At 42.7% G+C, this 21,890-nt stretch overlaps 1 protein-coding gene across 1 annotated transcript in view; it reads right to left on the reverse strand.

Moving 5' to 3' along the window:
• The window catches only part of ULK1 (unc-51 like autophagy activating kinase 1), a 95,583-nt gene that overhangs the window by 20,857 nt on the left and 52,836 nt on the right, over positions 1 to 21,890 (reverse strand). The window contains exons 9-20 of the mRNA XM_088482088.1: positions 16,838 to 16,896; positions 15,633 to 15,715; positions 13,147 to 13,197; positions 11,993 to 12,081; positions 10,633 to 10,804; positions 6,490 to 6,547; positions 6,304 to 6,390; positions 5,967 to 6,089; positions 5,657 to 5,808; positions 5,099 to 5,182; positions 2,178 to 2,440; positions 1,579 to 1,772 (exon numbers count right to left, since the gene is read on the reverse strand). Of these exons, the coding sequence (XP_088338214.1) occupies positions 1,579 to 1,772; positions 2,178 to 2,440; positions 5,099 to 5,182; positions 5,657 to 5,808; positions 5,967 to 6,089; positions 6,304 to 6,390; positions 6,490 to 6,547; positions 10,633 to 10,804; positions 11,993 to 12,081; positions 13,147 to 13,197; positions 15,633 to 15,715; positions 16,838 to 16,896 (1,415 nt within the window). The remainder of the gene's footprint in view (positions 1 to 1,578; positions 1,773 to 2,177; positions 2,441 to 5,098; positions 5,183 to 5,656; positions 5,809 to 5,966; positions 6,090 to 6,303; positions 6,391 to 6,489; positions 6,548 to 10,632; positions 10,805 to 11,992; positions 12,082 to 13,146; positions 13,198 to 15,632; positions 15,716 to 16,837; positions 16,897 to 21,890) is intronic.

Raw genomic sequence — 21,890 nt, forward strand, 5'->3', positions numbered from 1 at the left:
GGACCGAATCAGAGCCCAGTGCTGGTTGCGCAGAGTATAGGGGACCCCTACATTGTTTGTCCCCTGTATTTTGGCAACCAGGGCTGGTTCTGACTATCCCGGTGCTGGATGTGCTTACATACGGGGGACCCCTACGTCATTTGTCCCCCGTATGTTGCACCACCAGCACTGGGTCACTAAAAGCTCGGGGCTGGTTGCTCTTTGGGGGAAGGGGGCACACCGTTTTTTTTTAACACTTTTTTTTTTTCACAGATGTACGGATGATTCTGACTGAACCATCCCGGCATCTGTGTTTATTTTATTAAAGACAGATACATGCATCACGGATCTGCCTGTGCGTGCATCAGTCTTTTTTTTTAACAAATTAAGCCGCTCGGACGCACGATGCATCGCATGTGCAAATACACGGCACGATCGGCATACGATCACGATAGATAGGGCTGCACATCTGATCAAACGATACGTTTTAAGAGCTGCGGGAATGCGCATCGGATCGTATCCTACCTTAAAAACTACACGATTTCCACACGATTCATCCGGCAATCGGCCCGAAATTGCACTAATACTAATGTATGGCCAGCATTAGGGTGTCCAATCTCTCTAACCCCTTAGTGACTGTTCATTTAAAAAAAATTAAGTAAAAAAAATAAGCTAGACTGCAAGCATTCAATGAAATCAGGGGCCGGGCTAGATTTACAAAGCCATGCCTTTTAGCAATTAAGTTCTGTAAGGGAGTATGAATGCTATAATACATTATCAGCTTGTGTTTTGTAAGAGAATGTAAACAGAACATTGACAAACTTCCATCAGTTTGAAAGGTCTATAAATGTTCATGTCTGCTCCAGGTCATAAAGGACGACTTAAAAAAAAAAAAAGTTGTTTACTAAAAGTGTCTGTACATAGTAACAACACGTGGCCATTTACCCAGCGATAAAATTATTTCAGGACACTGATAAGAGTTCATATGAACACATTGTACATCTATTCATAGCAATAATATTAGTAACATAAGATAGTAATCTTAGCTGTACACAAGCACATTTACATAAATGTTAACACAGTACTTATGGCTGCAGAGGACAAAGGTTATTTGCACCTGATCTAATTGACACATACTATGTTCTTGGACAATTGCTGGATTTGTAAGGGTTGGTTTCGATAGATAGATAGATAGATAGATAGATAGATAGATAGATAGACACACCGCATACACACACATAGCATACACATACACACAGAATTGCTGAATCTATGTATGTGGCTAAATTCAAATGAGCTGATCGGTCAGGGGCCAAACTGAACAATAAGCTGAGCAGCAGCATACAGCAACTAGGGGAACATATATGTGTGCATCAAATAATAATGCCCACATATGATTACAGCCACTGGCCAAATGCATTTTCAGCAAAGAATGATTACAAGTCACATATTTTATTAGTTTCAGGCCATCTCTGGTGGCCGGTGGGAGCCCATGCATGCAGAAATTTTGGTCAAAAAACTCAAAATTAGCATAGAAATTGCTACATGTAACCAGACTAAGACACGCTTATGACAAGCATTTGTTACATAAGTTATTACCTGCCAAAAGGACCCTTCATTTCCTCCAAAGGACGAAGCCCCAATCCAGCTTGCTGACATTGGTACTGACCAACATTCTTCAGGTCTGGAAGGGTCTTGTTTCGGGTGGGGGGAACCATCACTCCTTGGTGAGTGAACAGAGTCAGCAGGTTCTGGGAGCTGGTCCCCCTGGGGAATTCAAATGGTGAAATACTCTGCAGAGGCAGGAAAGGGTTAAAAACCATTAGGAAGAGGCATTCTCAAATAACAGAAATAAAATATTATTATTACAAAATGATTACAGAACTAGAAGTACAGGCATATGAGCCTCGAGAAGCTATAACAAGGTCAAGAGCTACAGAGCAGAAGAGAACCCTCGAGTCCTCAGCTGGCCTCAAGCTATTTTAATGACACTGATGCTTAAGTAGCTATTTCTTAGTCAAGGGCTAGGACTAAATTATCTTTTCTCATGTCAAGAGTAGAAAGTGGGAAATAGAGCAAAAGACTATCCCTGGTCATATTAAAACAACTGCTTTAAAGCATAATCAAATACATTTTGCTCAGAAAAGATGGTAAAGAACATTGAATATCAGCCATTGACCTTTTTGATGGTTTCTCACCTTTGTGGGCGAGCCCAGGATAGTAGGAAGAGGGCTTCTCTGCATGAACTCCGACAACTTGGGGGAAGATCTGAGAGGTCGGTTGGGCTGCAGGCAGTGAATCTGCTGGGGGGGACTAGGCTGTATGTGGACATTTCTGGGCATCACAGGATCTGAAAATTGTTTCTTTATTTTCTGCCGGCATGGTTGTAGGTCAGACAAGTTTGGGGCACTATGAAGACGGGATCCCATTCCACAGGAACTCTGTGTAGGCACAGGAATACCTAAGAAACACAAAACATAATGGTAAATAGCTGTCACTATCTGGTGTGTGATAAAGACGAGGCCTTCTTCATATAACACATTCTATCTTCTTTTCTCAATACCTAAAATTATATAATTCTTGCAGATACACAGGTGAGCAGCACAGATGGTATAATGGTTAGCATTACTGCCTTGTATCACTGAGATCTTGGGTTCAACTCCCACCATGTCCCTAAGTGTGTGGATTTTGTATATTCTTCCCATGCTTGCATGGGTTTTCTAGGGGAACTCCGGTTCCATCCCACACTCCAACAATATACTGGTAGCTTGGCTCCCAACAAAAATGAACCATAGTGTATATGTGTGTGTACATGTGGTAGGCAACATAGATTGTAAGCTCCACTGGGGCAGGGACTGATAATGAATGGTCAAATATTCTCTGTAAATGGCAGCAGAATTTGTGTTTCCGCATTTAAATGTCTGGTAATAAATACAAATTAATTAAATAAGGCTCATTTTAAAATTTACACTACCCAGCCAAAAGTCAATTTCTGATCGTTTAGATGAGGCTCAGTGCAAATATTGTGCTTAAATGCATTATTGCTAAATTAACTTGTAGTCCGGTCCCTCGTACCAGGACATGCTACAAGAAATTGTTTAATGTAAAGGTCAGTGCTACAGTGTTTTGTGCATAAAATGTAAATATTATATACAAAAATCCACACACGCGGAACTCACAAAAACAAAATCACAAGACAGGTTGCTGTTCACTGACGTTTCAGTATTTTACTTTTATCTGAGTGCCAGCCCACTGGCTGAATATAGTATTGTCGCAAGATCAGGTTAGGGCTGCAGTCTCCTAACGTAAACGGAAGTACCTGGCATGCAGCAGCCAATTAGTAGCACAACAGTTCAGGGCCTTGGTAAAAGTACCCGCAGTTACTTTTATTTGAGAGCACAAAATAAACAAAACATAAAAATAAATCCTAGTCTGTCCGGCTCTAACCAATATACAATTCCCTCTCTCAAGGTGGAAGGACCTAGGGCCTGATTCAGAGCCGGACGCTATTTGCGGTTGTTCGTTCAGAAAAAAGGGGTGGCTATTCAAATGAACCGTTCGCTCTTTGCGGTCTGTTCACGCCTCTATGTCTGAACGAGCGAACAAAACTTGCGGTCGTTTTTTGGATAACTACGCCCCCTGGCCGCTCGCATCCTACGTCATGTCCGCTATTTATTAGATTAATCGAGTACATCGACCAGCGTATGAACTGCTCACTATTCTTGTGGTTGCTTTTTCCTACCGCAATCTTGCGAGCAGTTCTGACTATAAAATAACCCAGTGACGTGGTCAATGACACTGCTGCATTAATTATGCACACCCATAAAACGCCCGTTTTGACCTTTAAGCACGCCTGCGTTCGGATCTCCACTCCCCGCTTTCAAGCACCTTCCCCTGTTACCACCCACATTTGCCTCCTCCTGTCACTCAAAATAGCAGGCATTCGCTATTTAGCGAACAAACTATTTTCGGCCGCACTGACTAGTTCGCGCATGCGTATTACGATCCGTACGCATGCGCAGTTGGGCAAACATCGCTCGGAACGAACAAGCGGCCGCTTACAAGCGGCTCTGAATCAGCCCCTAGTGTCCAATTCACAAAACAGTATTTATCACTATCACATCACAAGCAATGGTCTCTCTCTGCAGGCATCAACCTGCTTCCCAAGCAGTGAGAGACAGACTAGAGAAACTGACACACCTTTTATCAGCCTCTCACAAGTTGTTTGGCAAACAAGGTTGCTAATTAACGAACTGTCTACAGAATCTAGGAACCTGTGGCATATGGGTACCAAGGCAATGTTAGCAAGTGACCAGTAGGGGGAATCAGTGACATCAAGTTACTAAAGTCAGCAAAAACCCCTATACATACTGCTAACCTGCTAAATACGGACATTCTGCCACAGAGGCATAATCCTGATATATACAGACTACATTTAAATCAAATAATTTATGATTGGATCATTGGATCTGGATCTGTTATATTTCTTCTTAAGTCAAATAATCCTAAGTATATCTCTCAAGAGCTTTTCCTACCCTAGTACCTTGTACTGTAACTGGAAAAACACTAGAGTGTGTTGACAACTAATGTGCCTGTGCATGCGTGACTGAAGGGCTGAGTCACTAAGTGACTCAGAATGATATTAAAAGTATTAACTATCATTTACCACACACAATAAAACTTATCTAGTGCTTTCAATAGATGTATTTTGTAGTTATGTTGTGAAAAAGTGAATGTAATTTTTTTTTTCAAATGAGGGTCGCTAGTCGCCTATGTTTATAATAAGCGAGGACTAAATGGGGAAAAAATAAAAGCAAATAAAACAGTTACAACTCGGCTACAAAAAAAACAAAAACAATTTCATGTACTGTAGCCTGAAATACACAAAAATGCAAAGTGCACATCACGGTGACTACATGTTGATTTGGAAAAATAAAACAAGGTTTTACATGGTTTTTTTTAATATAATTAACTTTACATTAAAAAAGGATGGTGGATCGTATGTCCTGGTTTTGAAATCTAGAAACAGACTCAGATTAAAAATAAATCCCAAATCATTTTGTGAGATGTGAGCGTTAACCACAATCAGCATTTACATAATAATTCATGCTTTACACACCATAAGCAGGGCTCCTGTTTCTAGGCAATGCTCCTCCGGGGCTTCTGCTCATGTCCTGCACAGGTTGCTCAGGTATAGTTCCCACTGTGACATACAATATAAACAAAATGTATTTGATAAATGAATACAATATTCCTAAAAAGGCAAAGGGGAAATGTATCAAATCTTGGAGAGTGATAACATGTGGAGAGATAAAGGGAATGATGTATCAAGCAGTGAAAAGAGTGGACCAGTGGAGAAGTTGCCCATAGCAACCAATCAGCTTCCAGGTGGCATTTATCAAGTACATTCTATAAAATGGAAGGTACAAGCTGATTGGCTGATATGGGCAAACTACCCACTGGTTCACTTCTTCACTCTATTCACTACGTGATACATCAACCCCAAAGTACCAACCAATCACCTTCTGTCATTTTTCTAGCACAGCCTGTAAAATCACAGTTAGAAGATGATTGGTTGGCACTTTATCTATCTCTGCGGTTTGATACATCTCTCCCAAAGTCTTTTTGTTTTAGCAGGAACTGGCTCAAAAGGTAGTCAATAAATTAAATGGTTTACCTTGTGGAGAGGGAATGTACGGTTTTGCCCCTCCGAAGGAGAGTCTCCTCGTTGTGGGTGTACAGATATTCTCTGCAGGGAAAGGAGGAGATGTTCCCGTTCTCATGAAACTGAGGGGACTAGTACTACTGGACTTCCGCACCATCCCAGATCTAAAAGAAACCCGTTGAAAGACATGTAACCCTGTATAATATGCAATGATACATCTGCTTTGTTGTAGAAATTAAGGTTGTACGTGATAGCCTTGGGTCTTTTTTCAACCTCAGTAACAACATAACAGTGTAAGCATACACATGTAATCCATCCTCACCTGTGTGGCGGGCACTGATTGGGAGACTGCAGGTTCTGCTCTATCCTTTGATAATTGTGAATTTGGGTTGGGACAGGAATGGGCCCAGACTGGCCATATCTACTGCCTGAGGCCTGAGAAAGTCTACAATAGAGAATCCAGTATATTATAAGCTGTGACAGTCAACAACCCCCAAAAAGTACATTGTCAAACTATAAAAAAATTATCGAAACCATTAAAGTGATTTCTTGCATTAGCCAAAGGAAAGATCTAACAAGTATTGTTAATAGAAATTACAAAAACTATCTGTGCTCAGCAATTGCCCTGTAGCATAGTTGGAAGCTGTGATTATTCTTACCGGGAAGGGCTGGGAGAACAGCTATATGGAAGTGTAGGAGACGGTGTTCGAGCGCGACTCTCCAGGCCAGTTGATGTTAACAGGGAACTGGTAAGAAAGACAGAAGTCCTTTATGAAACAGAGAATTTGATTGAAAGAATAAATGTATTTCTTGTTGCTATCGGTTATAAAGAATAACTAACTTACCTGCTATACATTAATGTGTCCTGGATGGGCTTGCTTGTCGTAGCTTCTGCATTATCACCTTGAACATTAAAGGGAGATGGTTAGTTAAAATCTTGAATATATCGAATAGACTTTGCTTAAATATGCCTAGTACAGGGACTGTAAATGACAGGCAAATATGTACACAGTCTTTCAAATCTGGGTTTTAACATGAGGATATAATTAACAATCATCTAATGCTGAAAGATTATTAAAATTTGATCAAACTAATTTCATGCGACATATCAAATAATGGCAAAATAAAATCGGTTACTAAATTAATTCAACATAAAATAACAATGTTCAAAAAGGTATAGTACATATTATGATTTATTAGTTAGAAGAAACACACTTCGTAGCTATAATGTTAGATATTAATTTTATGTATGAGTGTATCAGTCTTTTATAACATGAGGAGTCCTCTTTATAAAACTGTTTCAGGTCACTGATATTGGAGTAGTGTTCATTCTAGCACCCTGCATCTTTCACAACCCGTGCAGTTCCTCTTTCCTGCCTGGGGTGTCACTCTCTGCTCTGGTGCTTCTAGCACACTCTGGTCTGTATCTGAGCAGTTTGTTACATTAGCCGTGTGCAAGAAGTACCAGAGCAGAGAGCGACACCCCTGGCAGGAAAGAGGAACTCCATGGATTGTGACAGGTGCAGGGTGCTAGAATGAACACTAATGGAGGGCATTTGTATATGGTCTTGTCACAGTATTTCAGTGGGTGGAAGTCTGGACTTTATCTGGTTTGTTTAGGATGTATGTCCTATTACATGATCTGATGTTGCTCATGATTCAGTTGTTGGGCAGATGGACTCACATTTTCCTTTTAAATACTCTGAAATACAGAGAGTTCCATGGTGGATTCAATGGCTGCACAACAACCTCAAGTCATCACTCCAGCACCACTGTAAATATAGATTGGTATAAGGTTTTCTAGGTGATAATTTATAATTATTTTTTGACAAATATGACATTGTGCTTTAAGACCAAACAACTGCACAACGGTGTCTTCTGTCCAGAGGAAAGGATGCTCCAGGGAGCTGTATAGGCTGCGGTGTCCATGTCTGGAGTGACCAGAGGACACCTTGGGGGCTGCGCCACAGCAGCGATTCTGACGTTCCAGGCACCCTGCTAGCCAGATGCAGGAACAATGATCGCACACCTCCAGTTACTGCCCTGTCCCTGGAAGTGTCTGTTGGTTTATTTGCAATTTTTTTTAAGTACAAAAATAAGGGTCTGATCTTCAGGTGAATTAGAGGAGTATCTCACTGCTGGGAAGATTGGCAATGGTTTTCCATGTTCTCCATTTGTAAATAATTGTTCTCACTTTAGAATGATGGACTTTTCTTTGCAAATAGCTTTATAATCCTTTCTTGACTAACGAGCAGCCACAATCGCTTCTCAACAGAGGTCATTGCAGATGTCTTCTCTCCTTGGCATAGTGCTAACACTGACCAGAATACTTCAGGTAAAATCGCGGAATGTTCTGCTTTTCTATAGAGGTGGTAGAACTTCGATTAGCAACACCTGGCTCCAATAGCGGTCTTTGTTAATATGGAAGCAGTAAGGGTTTACCTTTTGCACATACAATTCAAAGATTTGGTGCTGATTATTGTTTAATATGTCCTGATATGTAAAAGCACATTTGAAAGTGAGTGTACTTTATTTATGTTATCTCTCTATACAGGGGATGAGCAAACCTGGGGGGATATTTTTATTTACCATTTTACCCATCTATGCCCACTAGAGAAATGAGACCACATCCAAAGGTGTTGTACTACTAGAAAATGATTCAACAAAATTAAAATGAAGAAAATGCCCTTGAGAGCAAATAAGAGCACAAAGACAAAAACATTCGGCCTTATGCCGAGTGTGCACAGAAAAAAATCATAACTCATCATCATCCTCACTTGCACCAGCCAATACTTTGAGAAGGTCTGAAAACAGGCGTATTTGCATTTCCGTCTAGCTCTACTCAGCCAGCAGTTTTCTCAGCACTCCCGCTCTGACCTTAATCTACATGAGACCATCCCATTAGAGCACAATTGCATCTCTTCAGGCTCAAGTGGAGATGTGCACAGATTGCGTACGACTCTGCATAAGTTTGGTTCTGTAGCATATGCAGTGGCAACAGCAGCAAAGTTACACTAAGCAGGTGTACCTGTAGCACAGCATCAGGCCCATTGGCTCTCCAGGGCAAAGACCAGAAACATAAGGTGACTTGATGGATGGTCTTGGTTTTGTATTGGACAAGTCCCTGTGCCCCACTCAAATTAGATTACAACTTAATTTAAATAAGAAAACCATACATGAAATGTACATTGCATATATTGGATTAAAAAGAATAAAGGTTTTTGCAGAAACAATCATGGACAAATAAGGCATTGGCCTGATGAGGTGCGCGCTATTGCAGCCCCGATTGTGCCTTTATGCTAATTCTGCAGGCGATGGGATTCCTACCGAGACGGACACTGGCTGCAGCTATTATCCACGAGTGTGTGGATTATATAAAGGCGCAGAATCTCCGTCTGAACATGGCTGATGGTGTCAGCGCAACTGCAGCAAAAGCCGCAATCGCTGACCATGACACTCCCACATCTGGCTAGTGACCCGCCTGATACCACCCAGTAACGCCCACTCCATACGTCCAAATTCATTCTGCGGCTCCCAGCGGTAACCATCGGGACGCATGCGCAGTGCAACTTGGATGCATGTGCAGACTAAAAACATTGTTCGCTTATGTGTAACATCGACATAGCGTATACCTCTGAATCTGGCCCACAGGGTGGAGGATGTGCTTTTATTAATGTAATAAATCTTAGACAGTTGTTCTGACACTGTAACTTTAAATATTTCCCTAACATTATTTTAGTCTGAGCCTTAAACAGTCAAAAACATTTGGAATCCTTCCACACCACCCCGATAGCTTTTGGGCAAACTGTAATTCCTAGAAAATCACACCTGCCAAGTAAACTCATGGGATTTACACACAGCGAGAAAATATATCTGATCCTTTGTTTTAACTGCCTGGGAAACAGAACAGAGTTTAATTACAATGTGTAGACGGTGCAGCCATAATTAGCTAGCATGACACAAAAATGCAGATCACTGGGACACAGGCAGTGTAACAAAAGCATCACACTTGTCCTATTAAGCCTGTATGTGTTACCATACCCCTCACAGCACACAGCTTTCTTTTTACCCCTTTCCAGCTACTGACAGACTACATTTACAATGTGCCTTGATGGAAAGGAAATTCAAGAGAAAGACAGCTGGTTCTTACATTTTCTGCTTAAACAAAGCCATTTTGTAAAGTGCCTCTGAAAGACTTGGAAGTGCGGTTTGTTATGCCTCAGATATGCCCAGGGCACATCTCAACAGGCAGGAATAAAACACTAATCATTAAATTACTTAAATGGAGAGATAGAAGGACTTCGTCTAACATCAATTATTCACATAACAGTTGTGCAACTGGAGACACAAAACTGGCACACACAACCAGACCCTCAAACAGCTGAGTGGCTCCATTCTTACAGGTATTGGCTACATTATTTTCTTAAGAGTTTATTCCAGTCTGAGTCCCTATTGGTGTTTTGGTACTATAACACCCAGAATTTAATGTTACATGTTATTGTTAAAGATGGTAACTAAAATGGAGATCCAACAGGTTGTCTAAGATTATGGGGTCTATTTACTAAGCTTTGGATAGAGATAAAGTGAACGGAGATAAAGACCCAGCCAATCAGGTCGTAACTGCCATGTGACAGGCTGTGTTTGAAAAATGGCTGTTAGGAGCTGGTTGGTCGACTTTATCTCCATCCAAGGCTTAGCAAATAGAACTCTATACCTGCCATGAGCGTCATAGGAAGTCATTACTGGAAGAAATGTCGCTAACCTTCTAAGAAAGGAGAAGTGCAGACGTTGCCCATAGCAACCAAACAACTTGTAAGTACAGCCTATAAAATGATAGACTGAAGATCATTGGTTGCTGTGGCAACTGCTCAGTAGAACGCTTCATACATCTCCCCCCCCATGACTGACACACACACACACACACACACACACACACACACACACACACACGCTTATTAGAATCTCTCTCTTATATACAATAAACAGACCTTGGGAACTTGGGAACTGTGCAGGCACCATAACAAAATCATCTGTGTCACACGATGAGTTTTTGCTGCTGCTTCCACCCGACTCCTTTGATACTTGCAGAAAGCCTGGAGAATCAGGAATTGGAGAGACCAGAGTTTTTTCCTGAAGTTGCTGCATTTCTCCCAGGGACTGCTGGGGTGTTGGAAAAAAATGACATTAGAAGCTACAAAGTCATGATGTTATCATCATACAAAGTGCACAGATAGAACACATGCTGCTCTCAATCTGTCCTTTAGACTTGCAAATATACGTATCTACTACTGGGCTAAATAATGGCCGTTCATCTTACACTACATCAGGAACAAGGATGGGTGTATCCCGTGTAGCTGTAGTCTCTCACCAATGGTGGTTAGCAATGCTGTGTTATCACAGATAATATCTGCCAATTGGCCCAATATTGTAGTATGTGTTGTCTAAACACTACTGGGATTTCTAATAATAAACTGATTGAAATAGGCATCCCATAGAGATGTCAGACTTGTCCCCCAATCTTATTTTGGAATAACTGTAGTACATAAGGGGATATTTTCCAGATTAAGTGGCAATACTAAGCCTGGGCAGAAAATAGTGTGCGCACTTACTGAGCAAGTTACAAATTCATAATTAGTGTTAGATTGAACCATTATCTCCCCCTTCAAGTGCTGCATATGAGAAGTATCTAATTGTATATGTAATCATAGCACGAGCACATAAGGCACCGGCCTGTGAAGCTGCTAACCCTCCATTACTTTTCAAAAGATAAACTAATAAGCTGTGAAATGGAGACCATTGGTATGAACTACACAACAAGCGCCTCATCTCCTTTAGTCAAACTGGTGGATTTGTCCATTGTAGTTTCAATTCTCTTTATACTTTACATCATAATAAAGATTTATGCCATGGCTTTATCTGACATATGTACGTTAATATGTTTCACCTACTCCCTATCCTGCCCATTTCACCTCTCTTATTACTGTACCCCTTCTCCCTGTTATACTGAACTAAAATCGCATGAAAAAGAAGGTATCTTGCCCAGGATCTCATACAATTTGGCCCTATAGGTGTGGAGCCCAATAAGATGCTGATGTGGGCAGTAACTGGTGACGTGTGGCCAGCCTATCAGTTGTGCACTGTAAGAACTGTTAGTGACATAATGGAGATGTGTAGAAAAAAGTACATGTTCTTGATGAGAACAGTAACAATGCAAACAGTGCACATTGCGAATCATTGTTTAAATCTCAAGACAATTCAAAGATATTTAAACTATAAGGAGCTATTTGTACAATGCTCACTGGACAGTATTAAACAACAGTGGACAATCTAGTAAGTGTATATATTTACTGGTGGAGATGCCAAGTGTGACGTGGAAGAACTGCTGCAGGAACTTCCGGAGCCTGAGCTGGGATAGGAGGGCATTGGCACAGGTGCAGCTGGGAAGAGATAGATAGATATATGTCAGCACACTCAGTGACCACACTAAATAACCACCATAACACAGCTCTTCTATTGCCTCCAGGGTGAGGATAGAGGCTCCACATTTCCATCATAAATAACGCAAAACTTATCTGCAGATATTGGACCTAATTCTGAGTGGATTTCAGACAGATCTCGCAGATATCAATATACTGCGCACAGGCCAAAGAAAGAAGCTGGTGACTCCACATGCAAAGGATCAGACATACGCACACGGGCGGAGATCGTCAGTGTGTAAAGGCGCACATCCGCTTGCCGATTTCTATAAGTGATTGAACGATAATGTCAGCTTGAGCATGGTAGGGGATGATTGATGTGCCTACACTGAACGACTGATCGTTCAGTGTAGGCACATCACAGACTGTGAAACGACTGCACGATTACAATGTCGTAATCGTGAAGTCTTTTTAAAGTCTGCTAGTGGATGTGCGGCATAAGGATTGAGCCGTCCGTCGATGGACTACACTTCCCTGTTTTATCTTGTGAGAGTGTGATGGGCGTGTAAGGCGCCTCCTGCTTAGCGTGTGGATGGAGATGGGGGGGGGCTCTGTTTCATATGGATCTTCTGCACCCAGAATGGGGTGGGTGCAAGTCAAGATATTGATTACAGCTGCGGACATAATAACAGCGGCCGGGATAGGCTTCCACATACAGACGCTGGGATCTTCGGCCTATACAGGCGGCTTCTGGCATTACTATAAGGAAGCAATAAGCCTGCGGCACCCACTTTTCCTGACTCAGAGTCAGGTCCACAGACTGTGGATATACAATTACGCTTAATAACGAATCAATTTACGAATCTCTGCATGAATTATCCCAATTTACTGAAATGAGCATGAGCAAGACATCACAGAAGACAACACTTCATAGTAAGCTTTCCTGGTTTTTACAGAAACACATAAAATATGAATAATAAAAATACACATTTATTGCGTTTATTTCATTTTGGGGAAGGAAACCGTAAACACGACTGATTGACTTTATATTGAAAGACTAATGATTACAGTGAAATCAATACGTACATTTCTTCATAGAGGAGCCTGCATCCAGAAACGGATGGTGAAAGAAGTCATCTACAAAGAAGGAAAGTAAGAATTTAGGAGAGTGTCCAACATCTCAGTACTTCTCCCAATCATTCATATATGGCAGAGGTTCCAAAACTCTGCCATTACAGTCCAGGTTTTAAGGATATACATGCTTAAAGTCCAGATGGTTACATCAAATTGACTGAGGTACTAATTAAGTCACCGTTGCTCAAGCACGGATATCCTTAAAACGTGGTCTGTAATAGCAGACTATAGTGGCGGAACCTGTGATATATGGCCATATATATGAAGTGGTCCGCCCAGTGGCCTTTAAGGTCCACAACTACTCTACTGCTGCGGGAGTGTCTCCATAGATTGCACATACATTGAGATCTGTGCGCAAGCAGAATAATCTGAACACTGTATCAAATCTGTAAACATCTTTTTAAATGGGGTAAAGTATGTCTAAAAATGTACATATCTGCCGAAGTAAAACTGGAAGGTGCAATATTCATCCAATTTAAAGTTTACAACTAGATTCAAAGAGGGGTATTCAATATGAAAGGTTAACTTCCCTGGCGAAGTTAACGTTTCATATCGGAGTTTTTTTCTGCGTAAAGGTATGGTGCGCACTCCCGCTGATCCCCGTATTCAAAATAAAATTGACGAAAACGGGAAACTCCGAAGTTGGATTTGCGTAAAGTTACGAATTTTTCCTTAAAATAATTGTAAGACCCCCCTAAAGTTGTAAAAACATGGGGGAACACTATGGGTACCCCCGTTTTAGCCTTTAATTGAAAGTCGGGGATTTAAATAGCGGCAGCAGGTGTTTTTTTTCCGACATTGAAGAAGTGATGCAGAAGAGCACTTAGGTTATTTTTTCCGTTTTTTTAAGAGGTCCCATCAAGTTTGGGGTACATGAAAATGGGTACTAGCATATTTTTAAGTCCCTAAAGTCAGTTTTTAAAAATTCTGCATTTGTGCACATGCCGCTATAATTCTATTCTAGAAAACATCTGCCGCATATTTGCAAAATAGCCCTGAAACTATTTCCCTATTGTTTAACAATTTTTTCCCATTTTTTTTTTGCACCCCAATTTTTAAATTAATTTTTTGGGGTGTCCCTATTTTTTTTTTAAACTTTTTTTGACACAGTTCTTTTTTAAATGTCAATCTCAGGGGTGCAGGCTATTTTTTTTAAGCCTGCACCCCTAAACCCCAATTCTGCACTTTTTTTCGACACCTATTCAATGGTGAAAAGTTATCACCGTTTTTTATCAAAGACTTTTCAAAACTGCGATAAGTCTTTGAAATTGAATACGGTGTAAAACTAAAACAAGGGATATTAACGCAAAAACGTTAAAAAGTGCGATATTAACGCAAAAAACAATGTTATCGCACCCATATTGAATACCCCTAAAAGTCCCTAAACATGGAATCTCTAAACATGAATCCTTGTGCCCCTGCTCATAAGTCACCACCTTGCTCTGACTACACGTGCTAAGGGGAATATCTGGGCAGCTCCACCAAGTGGATTGTGTGCTATGCTATGGATGCTTTGCACTTTGTAAATTAGGTCCTATATATATAAAAGCTAAACACACAATGAAATATATGTAAATATAAAGGCAATCTGTTTAGATTAAGAGGTGGAAACAAACAAAACAAGCATGTGACGTATGCAATTTAACTATCTGACATCTCAAACAGTTTGCATTCAAATAAGATTTCATTTTGTAGGACAGACTGTTTTATGGCCTTAAGGTTGGAGAGACACCTTGATGCTATTTAGCGGAAATCTGCAGTCTTTATGGCTGAACAAAATACCGCATTTATTCCAATACCATGTAGGCGGCAGCAATTGTAATTCAGATGATACTTTTAGTAGGACACCTTTAGTCAGAAGTACTTTAATATGTGAATATAACCGTAACTAAATAAAAGTGCGGCCTTCCACTAAAGCTCTGACATACAGTTAAAAAGTTAGATCCAGTTGTGGACAAACTTCCATTCATGTAATAAAAAGGTAGGTGGTCCCTCCACCAGTAACCCTCCTATAAGCTGAACAGAAGCCTCTGAGTGCCATATAGCGCCCCAGCTCAGAAAGACTCAGCTATCTATCCAGACCTCTTTAATATAGCTGTATATACTGTAAGTTACCTGTAAAGCTCTACTAAAGAGAATGGATTATATCCTTATGCAGTGTGCACTGCAGGCTGACAGTGCAGCGTTTCTGCTCTCCCCATCCTCATTTGCTTTACGGGCAGGCCATGAGCCTGCAGTGCATGAAGACACAATTCTAAGTAATGACATCAATCTCTTAAGGAGAGACAAGATTTAGTAAAGTATAAATACATTAACTATTTTGCACATATTAATATTTAGCTCAGGGACAGATAAAATGTTATATACAGTAATGCCCAAACTTTAATTGCTCTTAATACATTTCTAAGAACAATTCCCAAACTTTAGAAACACTTTACCAAAATCCATTCGGTCCTTCTGGCTCCTCTGTAGAAGTCCCAATAGGAGCTGCTTCAAGTGACTTGAGGTTTCTCGCGGGATGCTGAAACAGCAACACACACACATAACAGTTACACAGATAAGACATACAGACATGGGTGTACAGGGCAGAGCTGCCCAGCCACACACTGGGAGACTGGGAAGTCACAGTATAGGGAAAATGCTGAACAGAGGATTTGAGCAGTCTGTGCATGCGAAAAGGGAGAGGGGAGCGTGTTTGCCAGGTTTAAATATAACAGCTGCAGGCACCCTGGTATTATTGTTCCACTCCTAAGCTAGAGTGTGAGCAGTGCTTGCAAAGTATGTTTAGGGAACAGTTGTGAGGTAGATGGCAAAAATAATGTCCTGTGTATTAACACATCTAAGTGAAGTGTGAAAAAACCAAAAAGATAACCTGTTTATTCAGAAATACAAAGTATCGGCGTGGTTTTATGATCAGCGTTATTTATCATATAGAAAGCAGGTGGCATCATGTGCGGGTTCAGCAGTCACAAACCCGTTTGACACATTTACTGTGCAGCAATAGATCACATGAGGCTATTGTCCCAGTCGTGATTTGCTGGGGTTAAGAAAAGGGGTGAGGTATAGTAATTAGTATTAGTAAGTAGTCCTAACCTTTATCCTAACCCACCTTATTTCGCAGCCTAACCCTAACCCTCCCCTCCTCTCCCCTAGTGCTTTACCCTAACCCTTACCATCAGGATGTCAGCAGACAGGATTCTGGAGCCGGGATTCAGACTGCCGACATCCTGACCATCGGGATGCCGACTATATCCCAAGAAAAGTGTATGTGCTTATTGTTTGGAGAAAATATGCTCAGACTTTATAAGAGTGTAAGTCATGTCTCCTTATATACCCTAAGTACTCCCTTTCCTTACGCCACTTAAGTAAAATAAAATAAAAATACAGACAGGTCAAATGCTTATTCTTATGCACCTTTAAGCTCTGCAGTCTTTAAACAGTTTCCTCAAATAACCTGCACTATTTGCTGCAGGGATTAAAGGCACTTCTGTCTGAGCCTGGCACTAGCAGTTATGTAGTGTTAATTAAGAAATGCCAAAGAGAGTGCCAACTGTCTAGTAACCATCTCATTGGGAGAATGAAACTTTAGTCAGCAGGTGTAAACAGAGAACAAGTCAATGGAATATGCTGGAAGAATGATTACTTGGGTGCGAGGGACTTGTTTTTCTCATAGAAGAGACGGAGGTCCTGAGGGCTGCTGGCCTGAAAAGAGAAGGAAGCTTTAACCACAGGTGGACTGCAGGCTTTAGAATGACTGGGGTCAGGATAATTATATTTATCATAGTCACACGATGAGCAGCTCATGCTATTGGTCAATGTAACACCCTCTTCACCACATGCTCCGATTTAGAATCACCACAAAATGGGCTACTCTTCTAATTTTAAATAGAAGGTGTGTAACTATGCTGGTCTCAGCAGAAGCATCATGTGCCATGTTTAACCTCTTGTAATAGGAATACCTGTAATCATATTCCCAGCTATACACTCACAATGGAGGGAAGCATTATTTCCTGTAATATTTTTCTTTCTCCCCTTCCCCGCAATTCCCAAGTAATACTCATTGGTTACATTTCAGGTGAAAACTTACTAACAAATCAGTGACAGCAGCAGAAAAACATAAAATGATCCACTAGGGGCAGCACACCACATCTATAATAAGCTCTCAATAACCAGTGCTTAGATTTATGTGCCTGGTGTGATTGTAACCTGAAAACGTTCTGCGCTATAAATTATGAATTTGGCAGCTGGACCTGAATAGTGGACTCTCCCCTTACACTGTAAAATGTGTCATATACTTTAAGAATGACAAATGGAAATGTTGCCTTAATTTTTCCTTATGTTTGTCCTCAAGTATCTAGGACTAACAGAGTTTGATATAAATACAGAGAAGTCTATTTTTTTTTTTCTAAGGAAGGCACAACAAAAAAAGACATGTTTATATCCCAAATAAAGAATTATAATATTAAGACTATGGTGTTAAAATGTATTGTGGTTCCATTAAACAGACTTTTAAGAAAATTTTCAGATTCCACCAATCTAACAGAATATCGCCCAGGTGCAGTGAAACAACACTCAGTACTCCGAGTCCCCTCCTGCACCCTCCTGGTTTCTTTGTACATTGAAATATACATAAATAAATACATCTTATAGATTGTAAGCTTGCGAGCAGGGCCTTCCTACCTATATATCTGTCTGTTATTACCCAGTTTTGTTCTATTAATGTTCCAATTGTAAAGCGCGAAATGCTGCACTATACAGTCAGGTGCATACATATTGGGACATTGACAGAATTTTCATATTTTGGCCTCTATTCACCACCACAATGGCTTTGAAATGAAACAAACAAGATGTGCTTTAACTGCAGACTTTCAGATTTAATTTGAGGGTAATTACATCCAAATCAGGTGAACGGTGAGGGAATTACAACGATTTCTATATGTGCCTCCCACTTTTTAAGGGAAATTCTGTCAATGTCCCAATATTTATGCACCTGACTGTATAGGAAACTGTTAATAAATAAATACATTATGGCTCTGAGTACACATCACCACTTCTCTGCACCCCCAGGGACTATACTAACATACTAAATACTAACAGACACCCAATAAAAACAAGAGATATGGTAAGAACTTGCCCTCAGCATGGTGGAAATAACGGAACTAGAAAAGCCCCGGGACCTTAAGACGGCCGTCTCAAGAGCCACGCCGTCAAAGACAGACGACCCAGATCCGGGTAAAGGTAGGGCCCCTGAGACAACAAGTCCTGCCGCTGAGGAGGAAGGTACGGAACGTCGATGGACAGACTCTGTAGGTTGGAGTACCACGGACGTCTTGGCCACGCTGGGGCCACCAGTACCAGAGTGCCTCTGTCCTGCTAGAACTTGCGCAGGACCCAAGGCAGAAGGGATATCGGAGGAAACAGATATGCCAGCTGAAACGTCCATCTGACCTACAGAGCGTCCACCAGACTGGCGCCGTCGTCCCTTGTCCTTGACCTGTACACGGGCAACTTGTGATTGTGACGAGAGGCCATCAAGTCCATCTCCGGCAGTCCCTACTTGTCCATGAGTAGTTGGAATACCTCTGGATGAAGCGACCATTCCCCTGGATGCACGTCGTAACGGCTGAGGAAGTCTGCCTCCCAATTGAGGATTCCGGGAATGAAGACTGCAGAGATCGCTGGAAAGTGGCACTCCGCCCAGGTTAGGATGTGAGACACTTCTGCCATCGCAGCCCGGCTGCGAGTTCCTCCCTGGTGATTGATGTACGCCACCGTGGTGGCGTTGTCTGACTGCACTTGCACCGCCCTTCCGTGAAGAGTGGTGCCGGCCGACTGCAGAGCCCTGTACACGGCTCTTAGTTCCAGAACATTAATGGGGAGAGCCGCTTCCTCCGCTGTCCAACGACCCTGAAGTGACAAGGAGCCTGTCACCGCCCCCAACCCCGAAAACTGGCATCTGTCGTGAGCCGAACCCAGTCCGGGATCCAAAAGGGGCGAACCTCGAGAAGGTGAGCTGTTTAAAGCCACCAATTCAGGGACTGTCGTACATCCGGAGATAGCACCAGGGTCTGTGACCGGATCCGGTGAGGCAACCCATTCCAGTTTGCTAGAATCAGCCTCTGCAGAGGCCTGGAGTGAAACTGGGCAAATTCCACCATGTTGAATGCCGACACCCTGGAACCCAGCACTCTCATTGCCGAGTGTACCGAAAGACTGGCACAATCCAGGCAACTGCGTATCCGCAACTGTAGGGAAGATACCTTTTCTGGAGTTAGAAAGATCCGCTGCTGATGAGAGTCTAGGAGGGCCCCCAGATGGACCATCTGCTGAGATGGGATCAGGGATGACTTCCTCCAATTTATTAACCACCCGTGCATCTGCAGACAAGCCACCGTCAGTTGGAGATGTTGCAGCAGAACCTCCGGAGAGCTTGCCAGCAATAGGAGGTCGTCCAGATACGCTAACAACCGTACCCCCTGGTTCCGAAGGTGGGCAGCCATAACTGCCATCACCTTGGTGAACACCCTCGGCGCTGTGGAGAGCCCGGAACTGGTAGTGACGGTGCAACAGAGCGAACCGCAGACACCTCTGATGTGACGTTGCTATCGGCACATGGAGGTAAGCGTCCTGGATATCCAGGGAGACCATGTAATCCCCTGGTTCCATAGCCAGAATTATGGAACACAAGGTTTCCATTCTGAACCTGGGAATCCTGAGAAACCTGTTCAAAGACTTTAAATTTAGAACGGGTCGATGGGAGCCATTGGGTTTCTGTACCAGAAACAGCAGAATAGTACCCCATCCCATGCTGAGATTGTGGAACAGGTACAATGACCCCTGCAGTCAGCAAGGAGTCTATAGCTTCCCTGATCAGCATAGCCTTGGCTATGTCCTGAGAAGGACTCGTGCAGAAAAACTAGTGAGGCGGTCTGCGCCGAAAAGACAGGGCGTACCCCTGGGAGACCACTTCTCGCACCCAGGCATCGGTGGTGGTATTGAACCAGCTCTGGGCGAAATGAAGAAGTCGGCCTCCCCTCTGGGATCCCCCAGAGGGAGGCCCGTCCCATCAGGCGGAAGGCTTATCTTCCTGTTTGGAAGAGGGACGCCTGGCACTCTAAGCTTGTTTCTTGGACCTAGCCAGTCTATCCACGATCCTATCCAAGTCTGGACCAAAAAGTAATTCCCCATTAAAAGGTAAGGCCTCCAGGCCCTTGTTTGAATCAGCGTCTGCTCTCCAGGACCTCAGCCATAAGGAGCGGCGGGCATGCACAGCCGCAGCCGACACCCTAGAGGTTAGCAGACTAGCGTCCAAGGAAGCTTCTCCAATATAAGAAGCCGCATCACTCATCTGTCCTAGTAATGCCCTCTGGACTTCCTGAGTATCCTCAGGAAAAGTGTCCCCTAAGGCATTGGCCCAACCCTAATGGCCTTAGCCACCAGGAAATGGCCATGGACGGGCGAGCAATTGCTCCCGAGAGGGAATAAATAGACTTAAGGCAAGCCTCAACCTTTCTGTCCGTGGGATCCTTTAACGAGGAAACTGACGGTATTGGCAGCGTAGCACTCTTAATAAGGCGTGTGACATGGGAATCCACCGCCGGTGGAGCTACCCACTTCCTACAATGCGCCTCCGGGAATGGATAATTGGAAGCCAACCTCTTTTGAGGCACAAATCTCTTACTGGGTGTCTGCCAAGCCACCGCCATATGATCCGTTAATTGATCAGATAGGGGGAATACCGCCGAAGTCACCTTAGTTTACTAGGGAATTTCTACTTAGGATCAGGTGCCTCATCCTCTATTAGGAGAATGGCACGCACCGCCCTAACCAGAGCTCGTACATTAATAGACGACCGAGATTCCAACTCCTGAGCCGAGGTGTACGAATCGGAGTCGTCCTGGACATCACCCTCATCTGAGGACCCCTCAGTGTCCGAAATCTGCGCCGCATGCAACTTATGTGCACGCTTAGACGCCCCTGCAGACCTGTCATTGTGCAGCATCGACTGAAAAGTCGAAGATGCAGCTGCCAGACTCTGGACTGAACTGGAGAGCACGTCCACCCATGGTGGAGGAGCTGCCACATTGGTCTGGAAAGGCACCACAGACTGTTGTGTAGCAGGAGTGGCCTGAAAATAGATAGGCAATCCTGAATAAGGGTCCACAGTCTGTGACCCAGAGGAACTCTGCAATAATTGCGGGGTACACTGGTAATGGGAAATGGTAGGCTGGGACAGAGTCCTCGTAGGGACAGCAGACGGAGCCGCAAGGCGGTCCGCCAGAAACACCAGCACCTGTGAAAACATAGCCCATGGTGGCTCCTGTGTCATAGGGGGTCTGGATTGACCAGGAGTCAACTGACACCGCTCATAAAGGCCATCCAGAGATGCCTCTTCCCTATGTGATCCCGCAGAGCAGCGCCTGCAGGAAAACAACACTGGAGTCCCAGAGTGCTCAACTTCACCCTCAGACATAACCAAATATAATGTACAGACAAAATATATATGGCAATAGAGGAAAAAAGAACTGCACTTCCCTGTGTGCTGAACAACAGTCCTGAATATGGCACTGTGTAGCACACAACTGTATGTGACAGACCTCACAAATACTTGATTTATATATGTGAGGTTAGTAGAAAAGCCCCTCCTCCACACCTGTAGGGCTAAGGAAGAAGGAAAGAGATAGATATAAGCTGAC

Source organism: Taudactylus pleione, unplaced genomic scaffold (genome assembly GCF_031769625.1).
Source record: "Taudactylus pleione unplaced genomic scaffold, aTauple2 ptg000282l, whole genome shotgun sequence".
Lineage (NCBI taxonomy): Eukaryota > Metazoa > Chordata > Amphibia > Anura > Myobatrachidae > Taudactylus > Taudactylus pleione.